The sequence below is a fragment of the Carassius auratus genome, chromosome 12 (genome assembly GCF_003368295.1).
Source record: "Carassius auratus strain Wakin chromosome 12, ASM336829v1, whole genome shotgun sequence".
NCBI lineage: Eukaryota > Metazoa > Chordata > Actinopteri > Cypriniformes > Cyprinidae > Carassius > Carassius auratus.
In genome coordinates, this window is record NC_039254.1 from 8,278,620 (window position 1) to 8,303,098 (window position 24,479).

At 36.7% G+C, this 24,479-nt stretch overlaps 1 protein-coding gene across 1 annotated transcript; it reads left to right on the plus strand.

Moving 5' to 3' along the window:
- Positions 1 to 674: 674 nt before the first annotated feature.
- Positions 675 to 23,995, plus strand: LOC113111698 (CDP-diacylglycerol--glycerol-3-phosphate 3-phosphatidyltransferase, mitochondrial-like). The gene is made up of 11 exons (XM_026276705.1): positions 675 to 816; positions 3,438 to 3,639; positions 4,325 to 4,402; positions 4,898 to 4,994; positions 6,790 to 6,979; positions 7,234 to 7,412; positions 12,453 to 12,868; positions 15,438 to 15,513; positions 17,595 to 17,743; positions 20,003 to 20,167; positions 23,127 to 23,995. Exons 1-10 carry the CDS (start codon positions 701 to 703, stop codon positions 20,120 to 20,122), a joined length of 1,623 nt encoding a protein of 540 aa, XP_026132490.1. The 5' UTR covers positions 675 to 700; the 3' UTR covers positions 20,123 to 20,167; positions 23,127 to 23,995.
- The last annotated feature ends 484 nt before the right edge of the window (positions 23,996 to 24,479 follow it).

Below are 24,479 nucleotides of genomic sequence, written 5' to 3' on the forward strand. Positions count from 1 at the left end.
AAATATGATGTAATACATTATTGTACTGATTTAAATTATATAAGGGTGCAAGTGAGTATTTAACTGGAGGTTCGGAGGAAATATCCCAGATACTTAAAATGCATGCTAAAATTACTCATGTTATATAGTTCATAATATTAGGCCTATATCTACTTATGCATTTATTTCCTCTTACAGTCTAGCTGTCAGATAATAGCCTTCACTGTCGCGGAGATTGAAATGTGACTATCTGCAGCTAATATAATACTGAAATAAAATAAAGCTAAAAAATTATGAAAGTTTTAGGAAACACTGAATGTTAAAAAAAGCATTCCTAAAAACAATTAGAATGCATTCTAGTGGAAATGCAACATATTGTGCATTATTTTATGTTTTATAAAAAAAAAAAAAAATCAGTTCCAGGGATAAAAATAGATTTCTGACTCTGGTTTGTATGTACTAAGTTAGAATATAAATAGGAAAGGTGCAGTGTATAAGAGACAATGTGGTATTTTTATCACTGATGAAAACGTATAGAGAGATGAGAGACCAGCAAAAGCAGAATTATACCCTGTCATCGCTGCAGGCCCTCTTATTATACGTGTTTACACCATAGACTGTACAGGTTTAGACTAGAACAAGGGTCTGTGTCGCGTCGCGTGCAAGCCAAGGTAACGTTATGTGTTTAGATAAAGTTTTGACATTCAAAATGCAGTAAAACATGGCGGCGCCCATGACATGGAAAAGACTTGTGTTCTCTGGGTATACTCCTGCTCTCTCCTGGGTTTTTACGAGGACAACCTATCGCTTTTTCAGGACACATGAGCGGAGGAGAGGGTAAATGACAGCGGTCGTTTGCATTACACAAAGACAGTCGATAGAAATCGCGTAATATCAAAGTCAAGCGTGTTTGGCTAATGTTACCTTGTGGTTGTGTAAAGGAGAGATCATGAATTAAATTGTGGAGTTAGAAATGTCAGAGTGAGCTTGAGAATACGATTCGTAAACATTTGACCAGTAAAGTTGGTTGCTGCTTTTACTCTACTAACGTTACTATCCATTAGCGTATTTCCAGTAAACACCGTTATGTCTTTTCTCTTAAAGATATAGTTCACCCCAAAATGTTTTGAAAGTAAATGGTTACTTTTTATTATATTATTTTGTGTTCCACGGGGAAATTCAAGTCCTGCAAGTCTGAAACTGGATAAGGGTGATTAAATATAACATTGATATTGAAATAACCTTTGTTTTTGGGTTATCTAACCCTTCAATGAGCGCTTAAACTGCACGCTTGTTATTTGGATAGTAAGTCAACGAAATAAACCGAGACTACAGGCAGATTATCAGATATGGTTTGTCAGCACCTCATTTTATTAAAATAATCTTATTCAGGCATATATGATCTGACAGCTCAGCTGTACACCAAATTCTTGGACATTTGTTCCTGTTAACCATCATGTAACCAATATTGCATTCTTTTTCTTAAGGAAAAATGTGGCCCAAGTTGGCCTTTAGTTGATCAGATTTTCTTTCTGTTATCAGATGTGCATTGCAATGAAAGAGGTTCATTCAAGAAGACTTTAAAGCACTGGTTTACAAAGCAGCCATTCACTGCTTGCATTCTTCTGAAAATGTGGATTTAATCAAATCAATCTGATATAAGTGGAGGCCTTTTCCTGAAATTTCTACACTTGTATTGGTCGATATGATATCTGTAAAGGGCATGAAACATGGGTCTTGTTTTGATACATCTGAGAGACACAGATAGATAACTTGAATAGATTCGTAAACTCACCCACGACTGACCTTCGCATTGTTTTATGCTCAGTCTCCGCAGGGTCATGGCGCTCTCAGAGGCGCCTCTTTTCATTTTGTTTTCTCAGGAGTTATGTGAGATCTACTGTAGTGTTCGGCGAGACTCTGGGTTCTGTGAAGAAAAGCACTGTCTGGGCTGTAGAGAACTCAGTGTGACCTTGGTGTTTGGCAGTAGATCTGAGTGAAGGGTTGCCGTTTGAGACTTCATGCTGTGTCATACAGACCATATTACTGCCTTTGTCTTCAGAACACTGTTGCATTTGGAGCTGGACTTAGGGCCCTGTTCTGAATAGTTAGAAATCAAGTTTTGAGAATAAGAGTTGTTAAATCTTTTTTTTTTTTTCAGAATCAACTTTCAAATGTACTGGTTTATATTGCACTATATATATTATATTATATTGCGACTCTCTAACATTAGTTTTTGGTGTAATTACATGTGCTAATGAAATGCTGAAAAGTATTCATGTGTTAGTTATTATTCTGAAAACCAGGAAGCAACAATAAATATTTTGTTTTCCGATTTCACATCAGATTTTCACAAAAATAATTACCATTATACAATTTGTTTTTAAAAATGTAAGTGTTATAAGTGTTTTTTATTTCAAATTTTTTTTTTGGTCCAAACATTAAAGCAAAAAAGAGCACTAACAGAAATATTAGACTTTTAATTTGCAAAAATAATTGAAAGTACCCTGCTGTGCACCATTTGGGGTCTTTTAAAGAAAGATACATTCTGCAAAGTGACAAAGTTATAATGTTAAAAAAAAACCTGTCAATATCAAATCAAATGAGATTGTTTTGATCGTTCTACTTATCCAAAAAATCCTTAAATCATAAATTAAAAATCTTAAATCTTACATTACTTACATCTCACAAAATCTTACATTTGTAATAGTAAGAGAGATTTCTTGAATGCCAAATCAGCATACTGGAATGATTTCTGAAGGATCATGTGACACTGATGACTGGAATAATAGCTGCTGACAAATTCAGCTTTGTTATCACTGGAATAAACTGCTTTTTTAAAATATATTTAAATAGAAAACAGGGTAACACTTTAGAATAGGTAACACTTGTTAACTATTAACTACAACATTTCTCTCAATAAATTCTTAATTTGCTGCTTATTAATAGTTAGTAAGGTACGGTAGTTGTTAGGTTTAGGTATTGGGCAAGATTAGGGATGTAGAATAAGGTCAAGTAGAATAAGCCATTAATATTTTCTTAATTAGCACTAATACATGGCTAATATTCTGGTAATATGCATGCTAATAAGCAACTAATAGGTGTTGCCTTTTCTAAAGTGTTACCGAAAACAGTAATTTTAATAATATTTTACAATATAACTGCTTTTTTCTTTTTTGATTAAACAAATGCAGCCTTTCACACACAAAAAAAGACATAAAAAAACTAAAATAGTGTATATTATGTTTATTATATTATGTTGTTTTAGATCCAACTGGAAACAAATACCAAGCATCAGTTCAGTATTTTTTCAGCTACAAGATTTGACAATATTTACTAATACCTTAAAACAGAAACAATAGTTCATTGTGTACAGTGGAAGAGGTTTGCCAGTCTTGGATTCAGATTAAAGGTTTTCTCCGCCCATTAATTCTCTTTCACTTCCTGTCATAATGTAGGTCCGCTGTGCTGCTCTTGGCCCCTCTCCTGGCAGAGGCGGACTCAGCCCCCCTGGCCTCCTCCAGACCCCCAGGCTTCACCGGTGTCCAGGGCCTCCACTCTCGATTCCACTGGATGGCTGATCATGTACCTGCTTTCAGGGTCCCTGGGGGCCGCATACGCATCCTTCACTCGCCTAATGAGTTTTATCAGGCTATGAAGGTATGTGAGTGTGTGTGTGTGTGCATTTATCGGGTGAAAGCCAAGTGATTGCACCTTCAGAGAACTGAATTGCCAGTAAATATGACTATACGGTTGTAAAAAAGAAATCTCTGAAATCTTATTACTAACAGATATTGTCTAACACCAATTAGTGCATTTCTATTTATAGTCATATTTATATATACATATGTCATTATGTAAATATATTACATTGGTTGATACTTACGAGAAGAGGATGTTTTGTTTAATAAAACAGGTGGATCTGTGCCAAATGTCCATTCTAAACATCATAATTCATCTATTGTTGTTAGTTTTATGATTTTTATGAGTTTTTCCTGTAGTTAGATATTTAATAGGTTTATTGTATTGTGGTAAAAAATGATAAAATAATATTTGTCTCTTCTTTTTATTTAAAGTAGTTTAATCTTGCCATGAGAACAGCTTTAAATTTTCATGTTGCTTCTAAAAAAAATAATAATGTAAGACTAAAAATTTAATTTTGGTCAAATGCTTTTTTTTTTCTCTCTCAATTTCAGAAGGTTGTCTAGCTGTGTTTATGTAGAAAATTGTTTTATTGTCTTTTTTATCAGTTTGTTTTGTCATAATATAGCTTGTATAAAAAAATAAAAAAAAAGCTTTTCTCAGTGTTTCTCATTCAGTTTTTCTGTTCTTCTTGTTTGCCAAGGTTCGTATCAAGACAGCCAAGAGTCGTGTGGTGATGGCATCACTGTATCTGGGCACAGGACCACTAGAGCAAGACCTCGTATGTAACCTGTCTGCACACGTTTACTGTCGCTGACCAGCAAATAACACATAGCCCAAGAAGAAAAGGCTGTTTTTGTGCAGTAGACTGTGGCCTGATTAAGAATTTTACATAAGAGGAAGCTGCTCAGGGAAGTTTAACATATCTCATCTTCAATGTTTTTCCACTGTAAGATTAAGACATATTAACAGTAAGTAGCTCATGTCACAACCAAAGTCAGATATGCAAGCATATTCTGAAAAATGAACTCAGCAGAATTTAATTTTATCAACAGAATTTGATCTGGTGGTGTTGCTAAATCTCAATCTAAAAGCTGAATCACCATCTCAGTGTATCTACAGTGCATTTCCTTGTTCAAATCAACATGCAAAACCAGCCAGACAAGCCATAAGGTTCCTGCAGCAGAAATACATCAAAATGTAAAAAAAAAAATGGTGCAGAAACTTAGTTATTCATAGTATAGTGTATTTAGTGACTTTCTAATTTCTTTTGAAGGTGGATTGCATGGAAAAGGCATTAGAGTGCTCACAGGAAGATCATGCACCTGATCTCAAAGTGTCTTTTCTGCTGGATTATACCAGAGGCTCGAGAGGTCTGTTTTAGTCTTTTTTTTTTTTTTTTTTTTTTTTTTACACATTTCAAACACACATGCTCAGGCTTTGTTTGGACACCCAGCAGTGGGGATGTCCAACCCAAATCCTTGGAGTTTTTGTAGTTTGAACTATGAAAACATTTGATTTCATACACAGACATCTAAATCACAATAAGTGGTTTTCACTAGTTTGTTTATTTATGGTCGCACTGAAAAGAATGACTTAACTGATCAATTTCAGGCACACCATTTGTGTGTAAAATACAGTGATGCATCTCATGAATTATGAAGTCATTGCTACATGTATCAGATGGATCTGATTTCATTAATTAAAAGACAGTATAGACCATCAGTCCCAAAAATCTGATTTCAAAACCAGATTAGATTGTGTACTGTGTGAACAAGGCCTTCCATTATTACTTATACTTAAACCTACCTCTGTATTATTCTTTTACTTCCTTTGAACTGCATTTTGCACATAGCTTGATCTTTTCGATCACTTGCCTATGAAGCCATCAGAAGAAAATAATCCCTGCAGGAAATCCCCTGCTAATGTGTTTTTCCCTTTACGAACACTGACTAACATATGTACGCCATGTCTTTTGATATAATTGCATGGGTGTAATTTTGCAGGATTTCCAGTTTTAGTAATTGTAGGTTGGAGTTCAGACCTCCTCCCTGTTTTTTCCCCCCTTTTCTTTTACCTTGCAAACTACTTGACAGGAACTGTTAGTCATTCTGTTGCTGTACAACTCACACAGTGATGTTGTAAGAATTCATAATCTAATATTTCATGGTAACTGAAGCATCATATTGCAGCATAGATCTTCATTTTATTTGTTTAGGTTCTGCTTGATCTCCTTTTGACAAGGCGTTCAGAAAGAGAGAGGTGGTTTTTTGCACTGTAACTGTAACTGTTAGCAATGCGCACAATATCATCTTCTATGCAAATGAGCGGTGACGTTATGTGACGCCTACCAATATGAGTGCACCAAGGGGTCAAGATTTGGTTAGTGTTTGGTTGGTTAGCAGTGTCCCATTCTCAAAGCATATTTCTCCTTTGAAAGCCATAACAGTAGCTGTGTATTATTTTAAAATGTTTTTTAAAAGAATTATTTTAGGCTTTAATTTTGTTTTCAATGTAATAGATTTTAAAATGTAATTTATTCCTGTGACGGCAAAGCTAAACGTTCATCAGCCATTGCTCCAGTCTTCAGTGTCACATGATCCTTCAGGAATCCAAATATCCAAATTCTAATATTTTGATTTGCTGCTCAAGAAACATTTCTTATTATTGTTTGTGTTGAAAAAAAGTTGTGCTGCTTATTATTTTTAATGAATCAATGCTAATATTTTGGATTATTTGATTAGTAGGAAGTTAAAATTTATAATTTTTTATTTAATTTATAATTTTCATTAATCATTACACAAGTTTTGAGTGTCCAAATAGTAAAAAGTAATTGAAAAGTAATTGAAAAGTAATTGAAAAGGACTATTTTTACATCTTTTGTTTTTGGTATCAAAGCTATATAGCTTGCTATTGTTGCTTGTGAAGGAATTGGAAGGAAATATTTGTTCCAATTTTTTTAAATTTGTTTTACATATTTACTTCAATAAAGAAAATACAAAACTAAACCTTGCTATAACATGATATAATCTTATATAATATAATACTGCATTGTCATGACAGCAGCCTCCATTAACTTTTAGTGTGAATTTCCCTTTAACGCTTAATTAAGTGTATGCACTGACTCATTGCTTCTCATTTCCCCCTTTGTTGTGTTTGAATCTAAAGGTACGCACAATTCCCGCACAATGTTAATGTCACTGCTCCAGCGTTTTCCCGAGCAGATGAGAGTATCCCTGTACCACACACCTGACCTGCGGGGGCTGCTGCGTCTTCTGGTTCCCGAACGCTTCAATGAAACTATCGGGGTGCAGCACATCAAGGCATACATTTTTGACAACAGTCTCATCATTAGCGGGTGTGTACGAGTACATATGTCACAGCAAAAGCAGATACAACACGCTTGCAAACACATGTTATGGCTGCGTAACTAAAATATACTTGCTATGTGAATACCATAAATTCTCTCAAAATATTCCCATAGCTATTGCTCTTCATGGTTCTAGGTTGTTTTTAGACCATATGGAGCTCATGCAAACAGCCTCTGCTCAGTGGAGGAGGTGAATATTTGTTCGCCCACTCTTGAGTGTGATATGATCATATCTCATACAGGGCCAATCTGAGTGACTCCTACTTCACCAATCGTCAGGATCGCTATGTACTTCTGGAGGACTGCGGGGAGGTGGCTGATTTCTTTGCTGAACTCGTGGGAGCCGTGGGCGACGTGTCACTGCAGCTGCAGCCTGACAACAGTGTGCACATGATAGAGGGAATGGTGCATCCCTACAAAGGTAAGTGTTTTTTAAAGAGAGGGATCTGTTTAAACAGATGCCGCTTCCTTAAATATAAAAAGTGATGTAAGACAATGAGAGGGGATTTTAATAATAATTCATTATAGCATTCATTTGTATATGCTTTCTAAAGGAATTAAAGTTATGTGAGTTAAAAGCCCAAACACATTCATAAGATGCTAAACACAACTTCTGTAGCTTGGAGGCTGATTGTGAGTGATAGATTGTGGAGGATGCAGCTAACTACCATAATCTGGCCTACTTTAGTGAAACTTTATATCATTGTTCCACCACTACAAACCAAGAACTCAATTTGGCTTTAAAATCCTGAAAGTGCACTCAAACACAATGTCTAAAAATGTATCTATTAATTGTTTTATATATATATAACCTGATTCCAAAAAAGTTGGGACACTGTACAAATTATGAATAAAACAATGCAATGATGTGGAAGTTTCAAATTTCAATATTTTATTCAGAATACAACATAGATGACATATCAAATGTTTAACCTGAGAAAATTTATAATTTTAAGGGAAAAATAAGTTGATTTTAAATTTCATGGCATCAACACATCTCAAAAAAGTTAGGACAAGGCCATGTTTACCACTGTGTGGCATCCCCTCTTCAGTCTGTAAACGCCTGGGCACTGAGGAGACAAGTCGCTGATGTTTAGGAATAGGAATGTTGTCCCATTCTTGTCTAATACAGGCTTCTAGTTGCTCAACTTTCTTAGGTCTTCTTTGTCGCATGATCCTCTTTATGATGCGTCAAATGTTTTCTATGGGTGAGAGATCTCTATTCCAGTCTGGCCATTTCAGTACCCGGATCCTTCTTCTACACAGCCATGATGTTGTAATTGATGCAGTATGTGGTCTGGCATTGTCATGTTGGAAAATGCAAGGTCTTTCCTGAAAGAGACGACGTCTGGATGGGAGCATATGTTGTTCTAGAACTTGGATATACCTTTCAGCATTGATGGTGCCTTTCAAGCTACCGATGCCTCACACACTCATCCAATCCCATACCTTCAGAGATGCAGGCTTCTGAAATGAGCGCTGATAACAACTTGGGTTGTCTTTGTCCTCTTTAGTCTGGATGACATGGCGTCCCAGTTTCCCAAAAAGAACTTCAAATTTAGATTTGTCTGACCACAGAACAGTTTTCCACTTTGCCACAGTCCATTTTAAATGAGCCTTGGTCCAGAGAAAATGCCTGCGCTTCTGGATCATGTTTAGATATGGCTTCTTCTTTGACCTATAGAGTTTTAAACAGCAACGGCGAATGGCACGGTGGATTGTGTTCACCAACAATGTTTTCTGGAAGTATTCTTGAGCCCATGTTGTGATTTCCATTACAGTAGCATTACTGTTTGTGATGCAGTGCCATCTAAGGGCCGAAGATTACGGGCATCCAGAATGGTTTTCCGGCCTTGACCCTTACGCACAGAGATTGTTCCAGATTCTCTGAATCTTTGGATGATATTATGCACTGTAGATAATGATGATAACTTCAAACTCTTTGCAGTTTTTCTCTGAGAAAATCCTTTCTGATATTGCTCCACTATTTTTCGCCGCAGCATTGGGGGAATTGGTGAACCTCTGCCCATCTTGACTTCTGAGAAACACTGCCACTCTGAGAGGCTCTTTTTAAACCCAATCATTTTGCCAATTGACCTAATAAGTTGCAAATTGGTCCTCCAGCTGTTCCTTATATGTACATTTAACTTTTCCATCCTCCCATTGCTACCTGTCCCAACTTTTTTAGAATGTGTAGCACTCATGAAATCCAAAATGAGCCAATATTTGGCAAGACATTTAAAAATGTCTCACTTTCAACATTTGATATGTTATCTATATTCTATTGTGAATAATATATAAGTTTAGGAGATTTGTAAATTATTCCATTACTTTTTTACTCACAATTTATACAGTGTCCCAACTTTTTTGGAATCTATTTTATATATATATATATTTTAAGACAAACATCTTGTTATGTTATATATATATATATATATATATATATATATATATATATATATAAAATAAAAGAGGTAAATGCAAAAATGGCCCTGGCCCTGTTAACCAAATATGAAAAAAAAAAAGGTAATAATAAATAAATAAATTTTAAAATAGTTGCTGTGGACATGCACTGAAGATATAACAGTTTTTGTAATTAATGAAGGAATATTCATAGTATAAAATAGTTTCTGTTTTAATTTTTATTCATGCAAAGTGGCTCATTGCTACACTGTCACGTGTATCAGTTGGTTAAAATGGGCCATGTGGAATGAATATCTATTATTTATTCAGAGCAGCCACTGTCTTAAGTGCAAGTGATCAAACAACTTCATCAGCATTTTTTGGCCATAACGTATTCCTGATAAGAGAGATGATTGACACTTGTGGTTTCTACCCGCTCTGACAGACATGAATCAGAGGTAATGATGGTAAGTCACTCGTTTTCTTGTAACACCAGAATTGTGGTAACACATTGAGTAACAGGAAGCTCGGAGCCTACTTGCTAGCCTCAGGTCTCTGTGATGCTGAGCTTCAGCCATGACTCTGTGTGTCTTACACTCCCCAGGCTCAGCGAGTGAATGAGTGATTATGCTCATTCAGCTTCACTCCATATCCGTAACCCAGCGCCGTTTGATGACATAATTGTGGTAGAGCGGGGCCACAGTTTGTCACAGATCCCAGAAATAGTGCAATGATGTCACCTTACTGGTGGTAAGTGATCTGTGCTGAGAGGGTAGGAAAGGAGAGATGCAGGAGTATGATAGGTTCGGGAAGGAGCTATTTGGACCTTGATACAGTCTGTCAAGACAATGAGGTCGACGGGAAATGATGGACTGATAGCCAACAGTGAGAATAGTCATGTATGACGGTAAAAGGAGGACAATATCAGACGAAAAGCACATGCACTCGAGTCAGGGTGACATTTCTTTATGCAGCTCATCTGCGAATGTATATGTTCAAAGAAAAAACCTCATCTTCCAGTAAGAGTTACTAGAACGCTGGTCCATTGAGAAGCTTTTCCGCTGAGTCTGCAGTTCGGTCCTGCCCCTGTATCTCCAGTAATTGGATCCTACAGTTTGTCGGAAAGAGCCGCTAAACTTCGTGGCCCTGTTAACTGGATGTGTTTGGACCTGGAGGCTTGGGGTGGCTGGCTTTGCATCTGTGGGGAAAGCCCCTATCCTGCTTTAAAGGGCCGTTTATTTGTTCTCCGCTGTCCACGCATATTTGCAGAGGCTTTCACATTTTCTTGTTCTCTGCATTTAACAAACTGAATATTCCTGGTGGCCCTTGCTGCACATTTTCCGTGTTAACCAAATAAGCTAAGACACCATGGAGCAGCAGTCTTCTGTCATACATTACCAACATGCAGTGTTCTGCCCTGAAGCTAATTAATTATTTACAGATTATCTCTCTTGCTATGACTCACCGTGGCACATTATGTCTAGCAGAGGCGCCAGGGTTTGACAGAGCACCTTTCCAGACGGTCAGCAGTTATTGACCTGTGTCTCTGAGGTTTTGATCATGCATTTTCAGGATCTCGCATGAGAAAATACCTGATAGAATGGATTGGATTGGAGGGGAATGGATGGCATGTCATTTCGCTTGCTTACCTGTTCAAACAAGTGTAAACAACCTGTTTAGATCAGTTCTGTTTATCATTACTGTCAGGTATTTTACCTTGATTGACGCACAGCACCTTTTCAAAACCTAATAAGTTATGCTGCTATGCTAACTAAAATAGAACCTCTTAAAGGAATAGTTCACCCAAAAATGAAAATTGTCATCGTTTACTCACCCTCATGTCGTTCCAATCCTGTATACATTTCTTATGTTGAACACAAAAGAAGATATTTCGAAGAACCAAACTGTTTGCTGGTCCCCATTGACTTCTATAGTAAGGAAATAAATACTGTGATGTGAAGACCATAAAACCAGTAATTAGGGTCAGTTCTTTGAAATTGTGATTTATACATCATCTGAAAGCTGAATAAATAAGCAGATTTGATAGGATAGGACAATATTTGGCCGAGATACAACTAGTTGTATTTTAGTGCAAAAAAAAATCTAAATATTGAGAAAATGGCCTTTAAAGTTGTCCAAATGAAGTTCTTAGCAATGCATATTACTAATCAAAAATAAAGTTTTGATATATTCACGGTAGGAAATTGACAAAATATCTTCATCAAACATGACCTTTACTTAACATAATAATACTTTTTGGCATGAAAAAAATCAGTAATTTCGACCCCTATCATGTATTGTTGGCTATTGTTACAAATATACCTGTGCTACTAATGACTGGTTTTGTGGTCCAGGGTCACATTTGTAATTTTTATTTTAAATAATGTTTTGAATGTTCTGGTCATCAAACAAAAAATCCTGAAAAAATGTATCTGTTTCCACAGAAATATTAAATAGCTCGTCTGTTTTTAACATTGATAATAATAAATGTTTCCTGAGCACCAACTTGACGAATTAAAATAATTTCTAAAGGATCATGTGACAATGAGGTCTGGATTAAGGAGTATTGATTATTCAGCGTTGCCATCATTGGGATAAATTACGTCCTAAAATAGATAGTAATAGAAATGTTTATTTTAACTTCAACTAATGTTTCACAATATTACAGTTTTTACTGTATTTTTGATCAAATAAATGCAGCCTTTGTGAGCATAAAAAAACATTCAAATCTAACCTACCCCAAACTACGATAAGCTAAAATATGTACTGAGTTCACAGAAATGTCAGATAAAATAGTCCAATTTAACTTTATCAATCTATTTGTATCTGTATTTGTTTTAAGTGAAGGAAATATATTTATAATCATAATTTAGCTTTTAATGCTGTTTTGTATGCTTTTAGTCACTGATCTCAACACAGTGCATTATTGTGATCTGTGCAACTGAGCTTGAAATGCTGCCTATGTTGGCAGCTGAATAGTTTTTGGAACACAGTCTAAATGTGTCCAACATTTAAGCATTTCAAGTGTTCAAGATGTGCTCTTTCTGTGGTCTAACAGGTAACAGAGCCGACTTTTCTGTACTGGCACAGAGACGGATCAAGGAGGTGGTGAACACGGCCCGTGTGAGGCAGACCATGCTGGAGGCAGAATGCTCAGAGGTCCCAGACTCGGAGGGAACGGTGCCAAATGACACCTGGATCTTTCCACTTGTGCAAATGAAGCCCCTTGGCATTCATCTGGATGAACAAGTAACCAAACGACTGCTCACAGAGGCAGGTGGAGACTCAGTCGTCTATCTGACATCGGGTTATTTCAACCTGACGCTCACTTACATGCAGCTGGTGCTAGGTGCGGCTGCAGACTACCGTATCCTCATGGCCTCCCCAGAGGTAAATGGGTTTTTTGGAGCCAAAGGAGTAGCAGGAGCAATTCCTGAGGCCTACGTTCACCTCGCCCAACAGTTCTACAATAAGGTGTGCATTTTTTCTACAGTTTAACACAGGGCTGGGCAGTATGATGTGTAAATACCTGTGTTGACAGAGATGAACACTTAAGTGGAGACAACTCTGTCATTTATAAAAGAAGCAATTATTTTTGTCATGCCACCCACGTCTAGTATAGACATAATGTAACAATAGGTTTTTTTTATGGTTGCCCGGCACTATTACAAATTGCCACGTTAACATATAATTCAACTGATTTGTGAGCTTACTGTTGCATATAGTATATTGGCTATTTTATAACCACCAAAATATTTAAAATGTTTTTTTTTTTTTTTTTTTTTTTTGTACTCGGGCCAAACTTCTCATAATTTAAAAAAATAAATTATAATCATTTGATTTGTGTCTAAAAAGTGTTTCATTCTAGATGATCAATTTAAGAATATTGCAGTAAATCGTGATATACACTAGAGTTCAAAAGTTTACAATTTGGGTTTATAATGTTTTTGAAAGCTACCTTCATTTGGTCCAAATTTTTTTTGCCATTTTTAAAACTTTTTTTGTTAACTATCATTTAAAGCGTAATTTATTCCTGTAATGGCAAATCTGAAATTTCAGCAGCCATTATTCAAGTGTTCAGTGTCCCTTTTACCTTTCAACATACACATGGTTAATTTCACCTCATCTAGTTTCCGGATTTATTATCACAAACACACTCTCTGCATTATGAAAACTGGTAAAACTCAAAAGATAAAACAGTGGCAATTTCATTCTATTAAAACAACAACAATAAAAAGACTTTGTATTGTGGCACAGAGGTTGCATAAATGCATTTATTTGGCAACCTCAATCACCTGAGATCCATGTTTGGATTTATTACAGTTAGTCGGTGTGAAGGTTTGATGGCAGATTTAGTTGCAGCCAACAGTGCAAACGACCATTTTGAACGAACACAGACACCGTTTTACACTTTCATTTGAGAAGAATGTCTCGGTGTAGATCAGAGGTGTTCAAACTCGGTCCTGGAGGCCTGGGGCCTGTACCATGAAACTAGATTAGCTGGCTAGTCAGGTAAGTTTCAGGTTAGTTTGCACCAATCCTGGGTTTTAGGTACCACGTAAGTGGCTTGGCTTTTAGCATTGGCATTCATTGCTGTAGTAACTTACACTCCAAGGCTAACCTGCTCCGGGGCAGGTTATGTTCTGGGTTATCAGATGTGAGAGAAGTGACACATTTCTGACACAAAGTCACTCCAGTTTATCTTGCTCCAAATTAAAGGTCAATAATGCTTAAAAAATATATAATTTTTTAATGATAATTACAGAGTCATTTTATGACTCATGTAATTATTGTGAGTCATATTATTATTATTATTATTATTATTATTTATATTTATATTTTACACACAAGCAATTTTAGTTTAACAGTTATTATAAATCATTTATTTTAAATATTAATGTATACAGATCATGTAATATTAATAAGCTGTAGTATCAAAATATTGCACTATTTAAAAAAAATAAATAAAAAATCTGACCTTACACATTCAATTCTCTATCACTATATATTTTCAAATGTATAAACTAAGTTAACAAGTTTCACTTGTCACTGCACTGATAGAGCAAGATTATTTATTTTATTTGTCCTCCTTTTTTTATTCTTCAATCTCTTAACCTTTAGCAAAACCTTTAACCTTTAGTTTTGAATCTCGCTGGGTCTCTCGCAAGAAGTAAAACAAACTTGCTTTGTGTTGCAAGGCTCGTGATTGGCTGTTCGCCAGTGATGTCACACATTCATGTGCACGCACTCAGCAAGACTCAGAATCAAAGCCTGAGTTGACAAAGAAAGTTGATGAATAGCATCATGGTACCAACAAAACCGGATTGGAGAGGTTTGGTTTTGTCAACTGAAAACTAATTCTGTAAATCTGAATTTGTTCAGCTACCATCATGGTACAGGCCCCAGGTGTCCTGCAGAGTTTAGCTCCAACCCTAATTAAACACACTTGAACCAGCTAAACAAGCTCTCACTAAGCATACTAGAAACTTCCAGGTAGGTTTGTTAAGACAAGTTGGAGCTAAACTCTACGGGACACCGGCCCTCCAAGACGTCCTCCTGCTGTAGATTAATATACTCTAACCTACATGTTTGTTGCTGTTTTTAGCTGTTTCAACATTTTTTCCATAGTAAGAATGGGTGCATGTGAATAGTTGCCAGGTTTGTTAAAAATCAAACTGAAAAGTGTCCTTTTAAGAGAGAAGCGCTTATAGAGGGGTTTCAGCTCTTGACATCTGGCAAACCCAAGTATGAAAACTTTTTTTTATATAGGAAAATTTTGGGTTAAATAGTATTATTAGTGTTTTAGATAGTGATAAATGACAGTGTTGTCTCTGCCATCTTTCCGTCATACTGTAGTTTTCTTTTAACGAAATTATCACTATTTTGCAGTTTATAATTGTTTGTTCTGTGGATTGTGTTGCAGAGACAAATGCACTGAATTAGCAGGGTTTAAGTCCTGCTGTTTTATAACCATCAGAATATTTATTTTTTTAACGTTTGTTCTTGTGTTGTTGGTTTTTCTTAATCATCGTGCTCGTTTCAGGTGTGTCAGCTGGGTCAGCAGAGTCGTGTCCTCTTGCATGAATACCATCGCCCAGATTGGACATTTCATGCTAAAGGTACGTGTTTATCTTCTGCACTGTTTTCTTTTAAGCACTGAAGTGGATCAGCCCAGTTCCCAAAAATTGGGTGTAACAGGAAAGCTCATAATTTAATGCGCAGCGCAGGTTTCCCAGCACCTCTGATTGAATAGCCTCAAGAGCGCTTCCTGGACAGCTCCAGGACACAGAGGCTGCCAGACACATGTGATGTTTTCCCTGTAAACCAGAGGTATGCTTTGGCCACGTTTTCTGGCTGTTGTTGGATGTTAAGCTATTTCAGCTTTACTGTTTCAGTATGTTATTTATCAAATGCACTACTGAGCCAAAAGCAACTCGATCACCACTGTGTTATTTCTCAAACTGCTGTGTGTTTGAACTGTGAGTGATTTTTAGTTTGCTTTAAAAATGCATGAATTCATTATAAATTTGACGTGGTTGTTCATATGGCTTTAACTGAGTTTCCTCATACACTTTAATAAAGCCCCTGACATGAAGGGACAGAATAAAATAGTGTCGTCTGGAGAAATATAGAGGCTGGACAAAACCTGAGCAGCGTCAGTGGAATTCAATTTCAAGCTCCTGTTGAGAAGTCTGGCTTATTAGATAAAGACTTGTCATGCCGTCATTTCTTGTAAACAGTGGAGCTGAAGTGGGAACAGACAGGGTGCAGAGGTCCCCGCAGCTGAGCTACAGAGAGAATAAATGATCATTAGCATGCCGTTCTGACGCTGGCCTTCAACCTACACGAGGCCCACGTGGCACCTCAGGATAGAGACAGTGAGGTGGATTTAATTTAAGACTTTTGCACTGTGTCATGCCGTAACTATACCTTTCTGTCACCAAAAAGCGTGTTTTTCTTTTGGCAGCCGTTCAAATTTGGCAGTAAGTAGGTTGTTTACTTCAAGTGGAGTCACATGTCAAAACCATTGAGATAAATGTTCAAGTGTACAGCGCGAAGAACTTGTCAAATGCCAGGAGGCAGAAGATTTTGGACCAATTGCACTTTCTTTTCAAAAGAATGCTTTTGGGAAAAGTCTCTTATGCTCAAGCATCATGCATTTTACTTGATTGAATTAAAAATAGAGATTTTATGAAAATTATTATTATTGTTACAATTTAAAAAATGACAGTTTTGTACTTTTACTATGTTTTAAAATGTACTTTATACCTGTGATGGTATAGCTAAATTTCAGCAGTCATTTTTCACGTCTTCCATGTCACATGATCCTTCAGGAATCATTCTACAGTAATGATTGCTATCACTATCAGTTGTTCTGCTTAATATTTTTTAGAAGCCATGATAAAAAAAAAAATATATGATTTTTTTGATGAAATGAAAGTTGAAAAGAATACCTTTTTATATAAAATTGTTTTTGTAAAAATTGATTGATTTAATGCATCCTTTTCTAAGCAAATGTATACATTTATTGAAGTTACAAATTCACCCTAACCACTAGTTTATGATCAACAACGTGGTCTATAATAAAATTACCCAATGCCATGACAATGAAAAAACAGTTCATGGATTGTGTTGTGAACTTGAATTTAATCTGATTAAGCATAAAGGCATTTATAATCATGTATGAAGGTTAATTCCTGGATTTGTGTGCGTAAGGAAGTCCTCCGGAATTAATTTTGAAGTATTGATGAGTGTCACACGATGAGTGTCACACGATGATGAGTGTTTCAGCACCTCAGGCCAGGGTGGTTATGTTTGGCAAGTGTTTGAAGAGGCAAGTAATTCCTGCTGCCTATTAATAGAACATCTGTTTAGTTTATGTACATGATTGGACTGACATTTTGGTTTTGTTTTTTTCCTCTAGTGTGTAGTCATGCATTGTTGACTGTGAAAATGAAATGTTTTCTGTTGTATGGACACCACTCCTTTTAAACCCACATGACCAGGAAACATAGATACTGACACTATCAGCTGCTCTGAAGCATCTGCCTTATCTGCATATTTGTCAGTTTGAAGGCACCAAGGATATTTTTAGAGTGGTTTGAGTCATAATAAACAATTGTACAGTAATATGAAGCAATTATCACTATTACTGGTCTGAAAAGTTACATATCAGGGTATTTTTCTCTACTCTTCACAGGTCTGTGGTATTATGTGGGAGGAAGAGAACGCCCCTGCCTCACTCTCATTGGCTCCCCAAATTTCGGCTATCGCTCTGTGCACAGGGATCTGGAGGCTCAGATTGCCATAGTAACAGAGAATGAGGAACTCCAGATGCAACTGCGACAGGTTGGACTTCCTCTGCACTTCCACTGTTTCCTACAGGACCCCATAAATCTTGGGTTGTGATGTGTTTTAATAGTTGTTAGTACTAACTGTGAAGTTAATGGCTGGTCACTGTTGGGGCTTACGGGAAACACAGCTGTGCTCCACACATTGTTTCAAGTGATTTGTTTTATTGCAGTTTAAATGAATGTAGACCAATTTATGTTATCACCCTGCTCTATAAATCTTTAAAGGGATAGTTCAACCAAAAATTAATTACCGTGTTTTCCGAGTATAAGTCACACTTTTTTTCATAGTTTGGCTGGTCCTGCGACTTATGGTCAGGTGCGACTTATTTATCAAAATTAATTTGACATGAACTAAGACAAATGAACCAAGAGAAAACATTACCATCTACAGCCTCGAGAGGGCGCTCTATTAGAGGTCTTCACAGTGCACCCGAGACCCGTCGACCCCGGACCCGACCCGGGACCCGTACGGGTTCGGGTCTATATTTTAAATCATCAGCCGGGTCCGGGTCGGGTCCGAATCTATTACCTCGGGTCCCGGGTCTGTTTAACATTGTGTGTAATACCCGTGCGATCGCCGATCGGAGTCATCGGACTCGAAGAACACCCGGCCGTGATCAAAGACTGCTTGTGTTTTTTGTAACTTGCAACTTCTAAAATCGCTTTCTCGCTCGCACACATTTAATATATTTCAAATCAGCAACACAATCTGAGGTGAACTGTCACATTAATGTTTTCTATTACGCTCAAATTGCGTTAAAGCATTTTAGGTTGATACAGCTAGCACGCATGTGCAGTCTCGAGCGCATTTCATGTTTCTATGGCAATCAGTGAGGGACACTTCGACTGCCAAACCGCGTTTTACATTTTCTCCCATTTATAATATTATAAATGAACCGTTTAATCTTAAAGTTTTAGTAGTTCAGATTCAGACTCGATGCAGAGCAGAGAGCACAGAGATCAGATGAATAAATAATCAAGTAAATAAATAACGTCCGCGGCCATGGCATTGCACGAGCGATCGTTATTATAGTTCAAAAGGCAAACAGTCTAAGTTATTATGCGAATTAACTCGAGTCAGAATGTACATGTGCACAGTAGCATTTGTCATCCGTCACCGTGACATCAAGTGGACTTCTGAAGCTGAAATAATGAGTGGATTCAGCTTGGACATGGAATAACGAGAGGAATAACATGAATAACTTTCTTGTCGGAGGATTGTAGCATCACAGGCAGTCAGGTACAAGGAAGAGAGACTACGGCTCTGTAAATTAGGTAAGACAAAAAGCTGTATTCTTCGCAACAGGTTTATTTACTTGTAATAGCAATTTAAGGTGGAATATGTGAACGTCGGGTCCAGTCGGGTCTGTGTCGTCCCGGCGGGTTCGAGTCCATATTTCAAATAATATACGGGTCCGGGTCGGGTCCGGGTAGACATTTCCCGGATCTACACGGGTCCGGGTCCAGCTTTTGAAATATTAGACGGGTCCGGGTCGGTTCGGTGTAGTACATTACGGGTCTCTGTCGGGTTCGGGCAAGAATTTTTGGACCCGTGAAGACCTCTACGCTCTATACTGCTCAGTTGTCCTGTAGTCTACACTGAGAACATAGAGCGCCCGCTCGCGGCTGGAGACGGTAATGTTTTCTATTGTTTTTTGGTTCTAAATAAATGCGACTTATAGTCCAGTGCAACTTATATATGTTTTTTTCCTCATCATGGTGTATTTTTGGACTGATGCGACTTATACTCAGGTGCGACTTATAGTCAGAAAAAATACGGTATTCAACCTAATAATATCTTATTAAATATCTTAATTTGTGTTCCGAAGATGAATGAAGGCCTTACGGGTTTGGAACGACATGAGGGCGACTCATTAATGACAGAATGTTCATTTTTGGGTGAACTATCACTTTAATGGTAGTGTCTTTAACATCGTAGCTTTTATTTTACTAGAAAGCAATGGGGGTCCATTTATCTTTCTTATCTCAAACAGCATTGCATATAAAGGATGTTCCATAAACATTAATCTTTATTGGTCGTTCTGGGAACAGAGGCTACTATAAAGTCTAACTGTCATCAGTTTTTATAGTTTGTGAAATGTCAGGTACCTGTAATCTTCACTTATCAGCTGATAACAGATCAATTAAAATCAGTTCTGTAGTAATCTTGGTCTGAGATGACACAGCACTTAAGATAGCAAGGTTTAAAAAATCTAGATAGTTTAAGTCAAATCTTGTGTTCTGTCTTATCCAGGAGCAGGAGATGTTGTACCAGAGTTCAACGCAAGTGTCAAACTCCACGTTTAATCAGCCAGACCGCCGTGTAAAGCTGTGGGTGAAACTGGTTACTCCACTCATCAAGAACTTCTTCTAAAGTTCAGCAGGCCTGAGGTGATGGATATCTCCCTGTCTGAAACAGGTTGGTTGCTGACGGTCATTTGAAGCATGTTTTAAACCTATCAGGCGTATTTAGTGTTAGTTTCAGACATGAGCAATTCCTCCTGGAGCGGCTCAGGCCAAACTGGTTTTTATTGTGTAAAAGCTGGTTATTAGCTGCTCGACCTTGTTCCAAAGACCATCTTGACCACCTTAAAGTCAACATGAACCTTATCTTAATATTTGTTCTTGGTCGTATTGTTAATGATTCACCGATGGCGGTAATTCCAAAGAAAACATTTTCATCCTAATCTTTCATCAAATGTAATAACTTGCACATTCTATGCCTTTTCCAGCGACGTCACTTAAGCTGAGAGGGCTATTGGACAATGTTAACCAACAGCACCAAACATGCTATTTAGGTTCTGTTTTGGTGGTAACACTATAATAAGGATGCATTTGTCGACAGGAAATTAAATTTGAACTTATCTCCTAAATTCATGTTATAGATCGTATTGTGAGCAATTCATCTGTGCATGTTTTTTAAAACAACAAAAAATAAAAAAAGAAGACCCTGTAATGTTTCTTTAAAATAACATAACTGGATCTATGGGTGAAAATGACAGACTTCTATATCTTGTCGTATGATAATTAACACAAAGTATTGTTCATTGTTAGCTCATCATAACTAATGATTGATCTCAGTGTTAATGTAGTTAACAAATAACTATTAATCGTTTTAGCAAACAGTCAGTTTTTCACGATCCAATCGATTCCCAGTGGATAAAATCATGTCTCACCTATTTCTTTTTAGTTGATTGTCCTGTTTAATATGCTAATGTCACATAACTGAAATAAAATGGCTTACAAATTGCAATTCACGTTGACTTTAAGCTGCTGTGTGTAATAACCCGCTACCATCTTAAGCCGGATTTTCCAGCAGGGATGGTTCGGTGGTATCGGGTGTTATGTGCATTTCATTATGTTGAAGCATAAACGAGGCATTCGCATGAAATGCTCAGAAGGTTCTAGCCTAAAGCAAACAAAAGCAGCATTCAGCATTTTATTCCACTTCCAAACAAATGACTTGGCTCTCTTGTACTCGGTATAGTCAGACTTTCCCCGAACATGGATATACAAAACCCCAGCTTGCCAGACAGCGGGTTCTGAAGAATTTACATTGTCACTCCAGTGGTTCCTTCAACCCAAATCCCCGTCACACAGCCCATCTAGAGCTAGCATGGTCAGACCACAGCATGAATCTGGCCATTCCAGTGCTGTCAGGCCCAGACTTCAGCTGCACTGGCAGTGACCTCCGCGAGCCCTCCGTCGCTCACATCTGGAGTCTGTTACAGCTGCTCTTTCTACGTGCTGCACGATTCCTTCCCTCGCCTCCATTTGATTACTAACATTCTGTCTCGCTTGCGAAATGTCAGGATTTAAGATTATGTTTAACTTTGAGCCAAAGCCATTGGTATTAACAAAATGAGGCCCTTTGTACATTAATATGAAAAATTGAACTTAGCTGAAAGGTCACTACCTCTTTTCCTCGCATTTAGCAGCATGTGCGGTACACACAAAATCAGCTGAAAGCATAGCTATGTTTTAAATATTTTAATCTTTTCAGCTATTAATATGAGTGTAACGCAACCCAAAATGCTTCAAAATGTATAAAAATAAATAAATAAAAAAGTGACCAAATACCAAGTTGCTTCTTTTAAAAAAATAAAGTGTTTTCTCAGAACTAGTCTTCCATTTTTTTCTGGCTGACTGGCCTTACTAGACAGTGAGTGTAATGATAGCTGTAATGTTTTAATAACCGTTTTATGGGAATAGGGAAGCCCACAGCTATAATGATAACAATAACGAAGCAGTTGGTTGGTATTACTTTGACAGCCAATCAGAATCCACCCGATTTAAAGAGCTTGAGCATTTAAAGCGACATCATCCGCTGGTGTAGACGTATGAAAGTGTGACTCGAGTGTCCACTGCGGTATTGGTGGATTCCTGGCCGTGTTGAAATCCATTCTGAAGAATTTTAGAAATACTTTCCCAAAATCAGTGCAGAACAGTGGAGGTGTCACTTACTGGGAAGAATTCCTTTACTATCACTTTGTCAGTGAATCACATTTATGGAAAAAACCATTACAAAAATTCCAGGCATTGCTTGAAAAAGCGTATTGAATTTGGAAAGTTATCAAAATATAAAAAACGTTATGTAATAATGATATAAAGTTGCTCATTATGACTCGAAGCAGGGTTGTCTGTAAGTCAAGAAAGTTTAATTTTATTCACTTTGCTAAGTACTCCCTCTGCCCTCTAGTGATTATTCAATTGCATTACAATGAAACCAGATGTTTTTTTTTTTAATAGTGCTGTTTTTCAAGGGAAGCATCAGTTAGTGAGTGTTGAACTTGTGCTGAAAATGTAGAAATCTAGGTTTCATTTGCTATGTGTTTTCATGCACACTATGGTTCAGTTGTTTTGGGTCTGTACATCTGTGTAATTTTGTGTGTGAAAAAGAAATTACTTTTATTCAGCAAGGACACATTCATTTGCTCAGAAGTGACAGTAAAGACATTTATAATAATAATAAAAATTTATTATTAGTATTATTATTATTATTAAATTAATTTTCTATTAATCCAAATAATATTAGTTTCCACAACTGCTTTCAACACTGATAATAATACGAAATGTATAAATCAGCATAAGTATCAGAATGACTTCTTAAGGAAAACACTGAATAATGGCCGATTTGCTTTCAGATTAATAAATGACATTTAAAAATTAAATTTGAAAAAGTTTAAGAAATATTTAGAAATAATTTCCAATTTTACTGTTTTTACTGTATTTTTGTAACCTTGAGGACCATAAGTGCCTTTCAAAAGCTCAAAACGGCTGAACTGTAGTGTATTTTGCTAAGTGTGTTCTGTGTTGATAAATAAGTAGTATTAGAGTATCACCTTTAAGATCACGTGTTTTTCTTTTTCTTTTTTCAGGTGAAAACTGGGACTACACGTGTGATTTGTAAAAGAAGCATTTGCAAATATTGCTGGACGCAGATGGCTATGATAAAGATCTCCAGTGATGTTAGAAAGCACTCTGTGCGGTTCGATTCAGTAACATTCATTCTGCTTCACACAACCTCAAGGTTAGAGGAGAATGCATGCAAATCCAGTTTACAGTATTTACTGCCAGTGTGACAAAAACACATTTGTAAGCAGTGTGGCACATCTGGACATTTGGCCATCAGTTCGATGTGCAGTGCACATGTGACACTGACATGTGTTCATATTTGAATTAATGTAAGTTTTTTTCTGTAAATATTGGTTGTTTTTTCACTTCAATAAGATGACCCTTACCATTTCTACTTTATTTCCATTGTACTTTTTAATGGCATTATTTTTGTTTGAAATTAGATTGATCTCGCACGTTGATTTCAGAAACCCTTAGTTCCCTCAGCCATGTGTAAAATTTCCATATTTCACATCCACTGCGTGAAACTCATGGAGGCTGGTTTCCGCCACAAGATTTTTATTTATTTAATGAATTAACAATTAAAACTTTTTTTTCCTCAGCGTTCATACAACTTGAATTTCCTGAAACATCTGCAATGTAAGAAATAAACGTAGGAACAAAAGTCAACATTTTGATGCAATTACCTTTTTATTGCACGGCAGAAACAAAATGAGTACTGAAAATGAGCATATGTCTTTCATCAGATATTACAGAAGAGCTTCAAATCCTGACTCTGATGGATTTGAGTTTCGTGTTTGAGTGAGTAATCACTTATTTATAGGGACTTCTGTAGTATTAGTTCAACATCAGTTTAAGCTGCTTTGCAGAAGTTAAAAACCATGTTGGTTTTGTAATAAAAACTGCAGTACTACCCTTCTTCTGCAGAATGTTTTAATTTTGGTGCCAGTGTGCATGGATCAAGAGAGTTCGCTTACAAGGTTTATTAACATATTGAGACCAGATGACTCTTTTGTTGTTTTTCTTTTGTGACACATTTAATTGGATTGAAATGTCACGAATGAAAGTGTTTGGAAGAGACTTTTGAATAATACGGTTTCCTGCTCTTTGAGATGAGGCCTTAAAGCCACGTCGTCTAACGCACAAGCAGCCAAAAATGTACTTTATAAAAACGTCTCTTTTTTTGGTCAATGTTTAAGTGGGTTTTAAGAATAAAAAGGCTTAAACAGTTATGGTTGAGAGTTATTTGATGTGAAATACAGATGTGCGACCTTTATTTTTAGTCACATCCACTGTAAAAAAAAAGTTGAATAATAATTTACTGATTATTTTCAGTAAATGTCGATATACTGAGAAACTTTCAAGTAACCACTAAT

Excerpts from the sequence above, each read along its gene's own strand:
- LOC113111698 (XM_026276705.1), top strand. The coding sequence starts at position 701 with ATGGCGGCGCCCATGACATGGAAAAGACTTGTGTTCTCTGGGTATACT. Across the intron at positions 3,640-4,324 it reads AGTTTTATCAGGCTATGAAG|GTTCGTATCAAGACAGCCAA; the intron begins GTATGTGAGTGT and ends TTGTTTGCCAAG. Across the intron at positions 7,413-12,452 it reads AATGGTGCATCCCTACAAAG|GTAACAGAGCCGACTTTTCT; the intron begins GTAAGTGTTTTT and ends GTGGTCTAACAG.